The sequence below is a fragment of the Taudactylus pleione genome, unplaced genomic scaffold (assembly GCF_031769625.1).
Source record: "Taudactylus pleione unplaced genomic scaffold, aTauple2 ptg000005l, whole genome shotgun sequence".
NCBI classification, from domain to species: domain Eukaryota; kingdom Metazoa; phylum Chordata; class Amphibia; order Anura; family Myobatrachidae; genus Taudactylus; species Taudactylus pleione.
The window spans coordinates 27,158,176-27,170,417 of record NW_028284408.1 but is presented as its reverse complement, the minus strand read 5'-3'; the positions used below and the strand labels follow the sequence as shown (position 1 = coordinate 27,170,417).

Here is a 12,242-nt window from a genome sequence, read left to right as displayed (position 1 = left end):
TCACTTTTAGAGCTCTTTTACTCACTCACTGCCTCCATTGATCTAAACTGAGGTGCTAAGTGCTGTCTCCCGCACTCAGACTCAGGGTTAGGACTCTGTGTATTTTGATTATGCAGTACTGGGGTTCACTTTTAGGGGTTGCTTTCTGGACTTTACTCCCTGGATTTTTGTGGATCTCACCTTTGAGGGGTTAATCTCATTACTACATTCACCTGTGTTTTACCTGTTATAAACTACTCATTGACCCAGTAATGGTGCTGGTCATTAATGTTTCTGCCTGTTTCATTTGAAAAGTCTGTTACCTGCTGTTATTTCTTCTGTGGTGAATCTAACCTGGATTCGTCTAAAGATTTTCTAAGTATCTTTTGTCAGTACAAATTATTTGTGCCTATTGAAAAGAACTGTGTAGCATTTCATTACAGTGCTTTTAATCTGGAGTACTCTGAAAATCTACTCAATAGCTTGCTGCTGGGCAAATTACTTGGGCTGTTCAGGAAATTCATTATATGTTAGCATTTCTCTATAGTGGCAAATACTTGTGCTATTTGACAGACCTGTTAAGTATTTCTCTACAAGGCATTTACCTGTGCATTTCGAAAACCTGTTACTTTTCATCAATTCTCTATTGTGGAATATATTTGTGCTATTTGAAATAAAACCATAACACAATATCTTCCCAGCATTGCACTATAGCCTTCTGCCTGGATTCTGGACTTGTCTGTTTGCAATTTGCCCCTGTTCTGTGCTAGGAGCTTGGATTATGCAAGCTTCTCACCCAAGTTTGTATTTAAGTTTTGCTTATTCTGCTTGCCTGCTATCAACTGTATACTGAGTTGTGTTTTTCATACTCTCCAGCCTGCAACGGCTCTGCCTCCTATATTGGAATGTCCAATGGTTCCTGTCAGAGCCAGGGGTCACATAAGCACATGTTTTGTTTTTGTTACACAAGTGCCATATACTAATTTTTGTTTTGGACAGAGATGTCCTTTCTGGGATAGGGGACACAAGCAATAGCACTGTTATCTTGTCAGATGTGCACCACAATGCACTAGAGCTGTCATATCTAGTATAAAAGGGGTCAATATCCCGATTGTGGGGATTCCGGCTCTCAGAATGCCGGTGTCGGAATCCCCAGCAACCTGATCACCGGAATCCTGAAGGTAAGTAGCGGCATTAGGGGTTAGGGTTAGGCGCTAGCGAGTTAGGTACTAAGGGGGGAGGGTTAGGATTAGGGTGCAGGAAGGGAGAGGTTAGGTTTAGTCACTAGGGGGAAGGTTAGTGACAGGCACCAGGGAGGGAGGGTTAGGGGAGGGAGAGGGGGAGGGTTAGAATACTGACCAACAAGTGTTGGTATTCTTACCCTGTCGGGATGCCGGTATCAGGATTCTGACCGCCGGGATCCTGAGTGCCAGCATCCCGAGTGCCAGCATCCCGTACCCATCTTGTATAAAGGATCCCACACTGCAGCCTTTTAGCATTATTTTAGATATGGTAGTTTTGCAGGTCCAATATAGTCCTTTGTATTGGCACATCACTGTCATATTCAGTGAAATTAAATAAACCCTACAGAATCACCTTTGATTTTGCTTATATCAACAGTATAATACCAGAAAGCAGCTTAAAATGACCTATTGCACTAGCCACAGCCACACTGTGTGGTCCTTGATTCTACAACTACCACATTGTTGTTATATACTTCCGGCAACGTAAAATTGAACGTTTAAGAGGTGATTTATCAAAGCTTGGTGAGAGATAGGAGCTGATTAATTTATCTAACTGTCATTTTCAACAGTTAGAAGCTGACTGGGTAGTATTTTATCCAGGGCCGGTTCTACCATTACGCATGGTACGCAGCTGAGTAGGGCACCTCGTAGTGGAGGGTGCCTCAGCTGCGTACCATGCGGGCCAACTGTGTGGATTTTTTTGTTTTCTCTAGTTGGGGGGGACTACTACTGGGGACACCACCAGGGGGTGGGGGCTACTACTGGGGGCACTACAAGGGGGGATTGCTACTGGGGGCACTACTACTGGGGGCACTACAAAGGTTGGGACTACTACTGGGGGCACTACAAGGGGTGACTACTACTGGGGGCACTACTACTGGGGGCACTACTACTGGGGGGACTACTACTGGGGGCACCACCAGGTGGGGAACTACTACTGGGGGCACTACAAGGGGGCACTACTACTGGGGGCACTACAAAGGTGGGGACTACTACTGGGGGCACTACAAAGGGGGGGACTACTACAGGGGGCGACTACTACTGGGGGCACTGCAAAGGGGGGGACTACTACTGGGGACACTACAAGGGGGGGACTACTACAGGGGGTGACTACTACTGGGGGCACTACAAGGGGGGATTACTACTGGGGACACTGCAAGGGAGGGCTACTACTGGGGGCACTGCATAGGGGGGGAACCTCCACTGGGGGCACAACAATGGGGGGACTACTACTAGGGGCACTACAAGAGGGGGGACTACTACTAGGGGCACTACAAGAGGGGGACCACTACTGAGGGCACTATATAAAGGGCAATACTTGGGGTACTGCATAGGGGGGGAACTACAACTGGGGCCACTGTTTAAAGGGCACTGCATAAGGGGTACCACTATTGGGGGCACTGCATGGGGGAACTACTACTGGGGGCACTATATAAGAGGCTTACTACTGGGGGCACAAGGGGCACTGCACAGGGGGGACCACTACCGGGGGCACTGTAAAAGGGGCACTGCATAGGGGGGCACCAAAAAATATACTCGCTTACCAAAACATTTGGGCTAGGGCTGGCCCTGACTTTATGTCTATTCACTTTATCTCTGTCCAAACTTTGAAAATCTCTAACCCTAATCCTATGTCTATTAGTTTGATAGATGTATGTTCTAGCAGAGCATATCTAGCACTTCTGTCTAGCAGACTATGCAACTCCAGAGGTCCTGGCATATGCAGCCTTCTCTCTACACCTGGGTCCCACCAGTCAGTGGCGTCACAGGGGTTGGTGACACCCAGTGTGCTCTACTCACTCTGTCATCCCTACCATACTCCTTTGAGCATGCCGAAGGTTTGCTCGCTTGTGAAAGGGATGTGGCCTTGTGCCAACAAATCTACACCCCTGATGCATGACATGCTGAGGGCTTGACCAGCGCTCTAGGAGCCACTGGGCAGACCCTGTCTCCCTCCCTACACAGTGGATATGTCACACCTACTGGTCATACAGTATTCTTTAACCATAAAGGGTAAGTTTACTAAGAATCATGTTGGTCCGACATTGTAGTCATGGGGGTAAATTGCCATTTTTCCAAAAACGGGAATTTACTATGAAAAAAACGGGGGTATTTTCTGCATCTTTAGAGGTGATCACGGCTGATTTTGAAGTTAAAATAAACCTAGAATTGAATACACACACCCCAAATTATAACCAGCCCCAGGCTCCTGAGCCAGTCCTGGTTCTAAAAATATATGGAAAAAAGTGTAGGGTTCCCTCCATATTTTATGAACCAGCACTGGGCACCCAGAGTCGGTGCTGGTTTTAAAAATAGGAGAAAAAATGCCTGGGGTTCCCCCTATTTTTAAAACCAGCAATGGTCTCAAATCTAGTCGCATAGTAATGCCACAGCCAGGGACCCTTTCACTGGGTTCCCACTGGCAAAAGCATTAACACCCCAAACTAGTCAGCACAAGCCGGGGATCTCAGGGGAGCACCCAAGGTTTATGCTGAAGCCCAGGGCACTTCCCTGCACACCTGGCCATTGGGTGAAGGGGTAATAGTGGGAAAATTAGGTTGATATTATTGTTTTTTTTACAGTAGAACTACAGGTGCCAGCGTGCCTGCCCTTTGGCACTTATGGAACTACAAGTACCAGCAGATGGGTGGCACCTGTACAAATACTGTAAAAAATAGATAAAAAAAACAGTACACACACCATAGAATTTAAAAGTTTATTGCATACCTAACACACTCACACATACCTACCTTCTACCAGATGTTCACGTCCCCATCTCCAGTAGAATTCCCACAGGTTTACCTGTGAAAAAAAATCCACGGGTCTTGGCAAAATATTAAAACGACGACACGATCCATACCAGACATTAACACATACATCGAGGGGGGGGCAGGGTTGCTGCAAAAGGGAAGGGGGTCAGGGGTGCTGCGAGGGGGGGATGGGGGTGCCGTGAGAGGGAATTTGAACGGGGAGGAAGCCAATGGGAGAGGAGAGGAACAAGAAGGAAGCAGGAGGAGTGAGGTGCTGGGGCTGGATGCAGGGGGATGCGGGCCCAGGAGGCTATTCCTAAATAAGACACACAGCTCTACACATTTTTCAACTTACTCTACAACACAATTTTCTGGTGGGGCTTTCTATCCTAATATAGCTAAACTGCCACTGTTCTCCGCATTGCCCTACATTTAATAAATGTAATTTCCAAAGGTGCATATTTTTTTTTTAATGTACTGTACACAAGTCTGTCTGCCTGCCTCATGCATATAAATCCTCATTCTGAGTGAGATGCAAAGTGGCCGCAAGTGTGGACGACCACAGCAGCCAGATTTACTACATTATACTATGAGAGTATCCTTATGGCTTCATACGTATAGCCGCACCACTCACTGTTTTTTAAGCTGCAGCTGTCATCATTAGTATTAGCCCTTACACCAGCCCCATACCGGATGCAAAAGATCCATCTGAAACAGGCGTCCCTTTGTCATACACACACGTCAGAATAGCATGGAAGTCTGGCTACAAGCCACTGACACTCCCACAAAAAAGTCTTGTGTGTGTTCGTAAGATCACCAACCATTTGCCACCCAGAAACGCCCATTTCTTGTGCATGGTGAAAATAGTGGCAGTGTTACTTCAAGGTCACTTTAGGACTTTCCCTTTCCCTCATTCTAAACTTTGCATTTTTTTCCGAAAATTTTGCTCAGTGTAGCAGGGGCTGGCTGACAACTTTTAGTCTTGGGGGCAGATACAAGTAAGCAGCCCTGGCTTTCTACAGGAGCACGGCAACAGAACAATGGGCAGGAACCAAACCGATGCAAAGTTTACGTGTTTCAAGCACATTTGCACTCGTAGCTGAAGATGTGTAACTGTACTGGAACGGGCAATTTCTTATGAAGTTCAGTGAGGGCGCATTGACGGAACTGCAGCTACAGTTCCGTCAATGCGCCCTCACTGAGTTGGTTGTAAGCCTAAATAGGTCTTTTTCCATGCACATCTTTTGCACCTAGTATAGGCAAATACACAATGATGATGATGATTAGTAGCAAACCAAATATACGGATAAGGGACTAGCGCACCACAAGATGCATACAGCTCTGCATAGGCGCATATATACAGTTTTTCACATACATGCAAAGTGGGAACATGTGGTGTATATTAACTAAAGTGCAGGTTTATAGAAGTGGAGATGTTGCCCATAGCAACCAATCAGATTCTAGCTATTATCTTCTAGAAGATGTTCGAGCTAGATAATTGATAATTAAAATCTGCTTGGTTGCTATGGGCAACATCTCCACTTCTAAAAACTTTTAGTACACCCCTGTGTGTCCAAGTCAATCTAACGCAGAGGGAGAAACTGTCCATCTCTTATAAACAAATCTATCTACAATCAGCAAACGTGAGCGCTGCCACTGGTCATAAACCAGGACTAATCCTAAATATTACCATTACTAAAGTACCACTGTATAGGGAAAAACAAATAAGAATATTACTGATTTGGCATTAAAATACATTTATTTAACCCTTAAAACAAACAATATTTTAAACAAACACCAACAATTTCAGCAAAATAGTGACCACTTTATATTGGTAAAAGAAACAATAAATGATCATTCCCAATGATTTTTTTACATTCACAAGTAGACCCCAGTTCTGGCAACCCAACCCCCCCCCCCCCTCCACCCGCTCCTTTTTGAAAATGAGTTCCAAGATCTGACATCCCTGTCCTCTCTCTTCCCCAAAACTGACAGCCTCCCTCATTCCCCAGATCTGACAATCCCCCTCCTCCCTTAATTATAATCATACTCTGAAACTGACAACCCCTCCTCCCACACTTATAATTATTCCCCGAACCTGACAAATGCCCCCTCCTTCCTCAATTACTGTATAATCAGTCTCAAACTTGACAACTCTTCCAACTCCCTCATTTAAAATCATGCCCCAGAACTGCCCCCTCCCATTAGACCTGATAAACCCCCTCTTCTCCCTCAATTAAAATCATGTAACAGAACTGCCCCCTCCCTGACCTGACAACCCCCTGCTTCTCCTTCAATTAAAATCATGTCCCAGAAATTCCCTCCACCCGATAAAAGATCTGTTTCAAATGAGATCTCAGATCTATGTGGGTGGCCCATTACTCACCCTCCACCTGTTGCTGCTGTCTGTCTCTGCATGGCTGCTTGTACTGCAGTTTCTGTTGATTGGTTGATAGCTCCAGCCATCCACCAATCAGCGTTTGGATACTCACATGACTATGATTGGTGGATGGCCAGTGCCATCCACTAATTGATAATGCTAACAACCTGCAGTGTAGTGAGGCTGAGCCTCTGCATGTGTCTGGAGTCCGGACATGACTGGCGGCTGGGAGGCAGGCAGAGAATGCTGCTTGGCCACTCTGATTGTGGGTGGAGAGCATCCTGTGCCTTCTCCTGGCCACGACCCCAAATGCTTAAAAGTGTACTGACCTGGGGGCAGATGCCACCCTGCCCAGTCCACCCCTGGAGTGTAGTCTCATTTATGTCTTATATTAATCATGAGAATGATGAGACATCAATGAAGCTCTGGGAAGTGATAAAGTGCAGAGTGATAAACGACCAACCAATCAGCTCCCAACTGTCATGTCACAGGCTGTTTGAATAATGACAGTTGGGAGCTGATTGGTTGGTCGTTTATCACTCTGCACTTTATCACTTCCCAGAGCTTCATACATCTGCCCCTAGGACTTACTTTATTATGTGCCACTTTTTGTGTTTGAATGTTTTTGTTACATTGGTAGAAAGGTGCTTTCTTATCAAAGTACTAAATGGGTCCCATTGAAAGGATAAGATGATGCCTGGAAATCAGGAGGTCACCCAAAAATGCACTTTCTTCACTCCACTAGTGAATGTAATTAAATTCCCACAAAAATAAATGTAATTTTTGCATGCGGGTGTAAATTTTGCACCCATGAAATGCCTCCAGCTATACCCACAAAGTAATATGCTTCCCCATAGATACAAGTAAATAATGGCAAATATGGCGCCCAATCTCAGAAAACGGCACTTACACTGCAGACTTGCTATTTCCTAAATGACATTTAATATGTTGATAATTCAACATACCCAATTGTATTACAGTCAACAAAAGTGTTAATTTGCATATTTAATAAAATGTTAATTTGTCACAACTTTTTATTTTCATTTACCTTTCAGGTTCGAGCCAGCGCCATTGCTCAGGATGCAGATCAGAATTATGACTATGCCAGTAACAGTGTAATACTGCATCTGGATGTTGGGGACGAGGTATATGTGAAGTTGGATGGAGGCAAAGTGCATGGTGGGAATACCAATAAATACAGCACCTTCTCTGGTTTCATCATCTACCCTGACTGAGACAAAAAATCAGCTAGAACCGTTTCTTCATGACCCCTTTCCTTTGCCAGAAACTTGCAGAGCATTGCTCCAATAACCCTTAACCTGCAAGACTGACCATGTTGCTCCATATAACTTTCCTCACTGGTGAACTGTAGAACATATATTAACCCCTTCTCTGCTACTGTTGGCTAGTGCAAACTGGTGACTTATCTAGCAAATGAGAGGTTAAATAAAGCTTCTCCCTCCATTTCAAACAGAAGGAACACAGAAGATTCCATCGCAGGAGGCCAGAGTCCAGGACTGACTTGTTCTGATCTGCAGAACCTACTCAGATGTGCTGGTTATCAGCCATTTCACCTTGGAGATCATGGATAACTCGATGTTCCATCATTTTGGGTATCTTGGACGGAGATGTAAACATGGGGGACTATACCTGGGGCAAACACGACATCGGAGTATGGTGAACCATCTGTGTGCATGTATGTAATTAATTGTGTTTCCCACTTGTCAATAAGTGGATGCAGAAGACATAATAATCTAAATGGATTTGTGTCATATGGCTAATCTATTGGTACATCATCCTGTAAATGGAGCATGTAATGCAATATGGCACTGAGGAACACAGGAAGTATCTTAGAACATGCCAATCACTGATCGTTTCTTCTAGTTGGCACTTAGCAGGTTTGACACTTCTAAAAGAGACTCCTCATTTACAAATGTCTAAATGCTAAACCTATTTGTACCACCGTTATTTCATGTGAAGGTTGTAGGCTTGTGAAAAGAAAACACCGAGTGTTCTCCACTTTCAGATCACACGCTTCAGTCCATCCATAGAGTGTCTGCTCTTTCTTATACAGGTCAGCCCCCATTTCCTTTTGCCATGTTGTATAAGCCAAAGTGATCAGCCTCTTGTGTCCCGGGAAACAAATTACAGACGGAGAACCCAAGAACGATTAACAATAATGCAAAAAGTAGCAGAGGCAGCAAATCTTCATACTGTGGTCCAATTGAAAATGTGCTCTTATTTCATTAATATTAAAACAGTGTAAGCGCTCTACTTTAAAGGATGCCGGGACAGCAGATTAGCAGCATCAGCCTTATTGTCTCAATCCCCAATGTGCTATATAAATAATGATATCTGATGTATGTGTGTGGGTGAGTCAGTGAGTGTAAGTGGGCACCCGAGTGTCCAACCACCACTCCCTCTACAAGAAAGTGAGTGCAGCCGTGTGTATGGAGCCTTGATGTAATGACTGGGCCTGATACTAGTGCTCTGGCTGTGCATGCTGCTGGGTTAGGCCTCCACCTCTCTGTCCCATGTCTCTATGTTGTGCAGCGTGACATATTGGAGTGTTTTGTACTACTACTAATAAAACCGCGTGATTCCAAACCCTAATAATGACTCAATGTTTTTAAGATGAAAAGGGCGTATGTATAAGGAATTATGGAATAGGAAGCGTTAAAGTGGGAAATGTAGTAAGCTGAGGTTTAGTATGCGGTGTGCAAACCATCACAAAGCAGATGCAATTTTCAAATCCAAGCCAAAGGATTTATTTTCCTGTTGGAATGATAAAATTTAAGACTCCTATGTGTTGGTTTACAATCCATAAACTACATGTGGTTCATGCCATACCGCATAGTAAAATTGGGTGGGGAACGGCGAGTTTTAATCCTTTAAACATTTAACAATGCCAACCTACTTTGCGTCAGGCTTGGCAAGGTTTGGGTATAACACTTAGAGATGTCTGACCCTATGTTAAGTAGTTCTGGCCCTTTCGTAACAACAATGACGTTTGGGTACCAGGGAAAAATGAATAAATAGAGTACGAGCACTTGTGGCATTACAAGAGCCTGCATGCACTTACAGCTCATAACTAGAACAAGCATGTGGAGTAATGCCACCAGTTTAAAAACTTACAATATTGCTTGTTTGTTCTTAAGACATAGGGGCCTATGTACCAAGCCTTGGAGAGAGATAAAGTGGATGGAGATAAAGTACCAACCAATCAGTTCCTAACTATAATTTTTCAAACAGTCTGTAAAGTGACAGTTGGCACTTCCACTTTCTCTCTCCAAGCCTTAGTGAATAGACCCTATAATCGGTTGTGAAATTTTAAATCCAAGGGAGAGACGAAAAATGGAAAAACACACTTACTGCACACAGCGCCAAATGACTAAGGGCCATATTTACTACAATCCGCAGTTAGAATGCAGATTGTGTTGTGATATTTCCTACTGAATTCGCATCGCGAATTCAGGCAATATCACAGGGATTTATTAAAAATCCCTTGCAGGGACAGTATCACTGTATTTTTTGGAAAAAATACAATGACAAGGTGCCGCACATGCACCGACCGGCCGCCGCTACACCCCCCTCCGATCATGACCCCCACTGCGACCGCCCCCGTGGAACCCCCATTAATTTCACTTACCTCCGGTCATCGCTGCTTCAGTGATATCCTCCCTCTGGGGCTCCGGTCAGTTGGTCTCCCATCAAGCACTGTGACCCGGTCAGCTGTTCTATGCTCAGCTGACTGGAGCCCCAGAGGACATCACCAGAGCCAATCTGCTGTGTGCATTCTCTTCCTGCAGCTGCTCACGCTGTTTATCTGACTGGTCGAAATATTGCGACCAGATCAGATAAAGCACTGCCTTGTGTGGTCGGAAAAATGCGACCATGCCAGGCAAGTGGTTGATAGGCAAAGTCAAACTGGTTTTGCCTACTAATAGACTGCAACTTTAAAACGTATTACTAGCTATTTGACACAATTTAAGATCCCCAAATACTTTTATTAGGGCCAATAATACACCTCTAAATTGATTACCAGTTACTTATTTTAAAGGGTACAGACCGATTTACCCAATTCACCTGTACTTTTCACTACAAAGTGAAAGTGTTTTTGCATCTTTTGTAATTGGATAGTGCGAAAAACGTTAGCACACATAGACAAAAGACGTGAAAATATTGCACCAAAACACATGAATTGTGCGAAAATTTCTCAGACATTAATTTTCACTTTATTGCATGTAATTGAATTTCCCCATAGTCTCTTTCAACCATAACACCTCAATGACTGTTTCAGTGAGAGTCACATACTCCGATAAAGTACATGTTGACATTTCTTCAGTTTCTGCACTTGTACTTGGACACGTAGCTTTTAAATTTTTCATGCTTTCGTTGATGGGCGTACTGACAGCTCTTGCATCTGCTATCCTGAACTTGATAAGCGTCATTTCAATATAGCACTATTGATCTATGGTAACAGTCTCAGCACTTAGGTTTTGTATGATCTTCAGACCTGATCAATGGTGGGCAGGCCCAAAATGATCTTTAAGCTTGACATTCTCTCTTTGGTACTCTTGTCCTCTGCTAGGTGGACATTTGTTGTCCTTATGGTAGATTTCCAATCTCACGAGTCACTACCTGACTTTGCTTCTTGGAGTGTTTGAGGTTCACAGCAGACAAAGTTTGGGAGGTATTGCTTTGTTGCTCCTCACAGAACTCCTGATTATCAACTGATCATCTGTGTTTACTGTTTCAGTCTCATGCTTCCAGCTGCAGGCATATCTAGCATCACAAATCTTTGTGGTGTTACAATGTCTTGTTTGTCTTTGGCTGAAGTAGTCTTGTGAAACATTATGTTGCTCAGATAATTTGTTTACTTACTCTTTGCACAACTTTCACGCTTTGGTCTTTTAAGATTGATCACCAACATTCCTGTTGCCATGCCTACTAGAAGTCTATGTACATTGTCGTACATGAGGTGACTTAGGGGTAAATTTACTAAGAATCCAGTCTGGGAGAGTTTGCTTTTTTTTAACTCGATTAGCTTCACCTAAACTCGAATAATTTGAAGCTCCTGAGACTCTCAAATTTACAAAGAAGGGAGTTTAGCTGAGAGTGAGATGGCCGATGGTGAAGGAGAATGATATTTCTCTGCTGAGTAGCAGGGTTTGCAGGAGATTTCTCCCCCGAGTAGAAGGTTTAGCAGGAGATGACTCACTCAAGATTGCAGTGCCTTCTCTCTGCAAAACTCTCCCGAGCAAGCAGCCAGCACATATCAGTGAGATATATGTAAGCTGCTTGTGTTGTACCTGCTAAAAAACCTGTTAAAAGTGTTTTTTTTTAAATTACATAGGCCCCCCCTCCCCCCTAAAGCTTAACCAGCCCCAGGCTTGCCAGCCTGTCCTGGTTTCTAAGATTACAGATAACAAAATGTGTAGGGTTCCCACGTAATTTAGAAACCAACACCAGGCTGCAGGACCAGTCCTGATTTTAAATATAGGGGGGAAAAAATTGCATAGGGTCCCCCCTATATTTAAAACCAGCACCAGACCCAAAATGGCTGGGCTGTAATGCCACAGCCCAGAGACCCTTTCACTGGGGCTCCGGGTCCAAAGCATTAGCAGCCCAAGCCGGTCAGGCCAAGCCGGGGATCTCAGGGGCAAGCCTAGGCTGGATAAGCTTTGGGGGGGACCCTATGTCATTTTTTATCTGATATTTAAATTTATTTTCTATATTTACAGGCAGAAACATACATGGATCACAGCAATCTGTGTCTATTTCTGCCAAACTCTCTGATCACAGGCAGGTGTATTATTTTTCACGAGTTTTTACAGGAGAGTTTTCCCATCTCATGAGAGTTTCGAAAATCTGCTTGGTAAATTCCAG

General features: G+C 44.1%; 1 protein-coding gene across 1 annotated transcript in view; it reads left to right on the top strand.

Moving 5' to 3' along the window:
• Positions 1-8,902, top strand: part of C1QL4 (complement C1q like 4) — a 99,136-nt gene extending 90,234 nt beyond the window's left edge. Inside the window, exon 2 of the mRNA XM_088480000.1 lies at positions 7,409-8,902. Coding sequence (XP_088336126.1) covers positions 7,409-7,588 — 180 coding nt within the window. The 3' untranslated portion in view covers positions 7,589-8,902. The remainder of the gene's footprint in view (positions 1-7,408) is intronic.
• Positions 8,903-12,242: the final 3,340 nt, after the last annotated feature.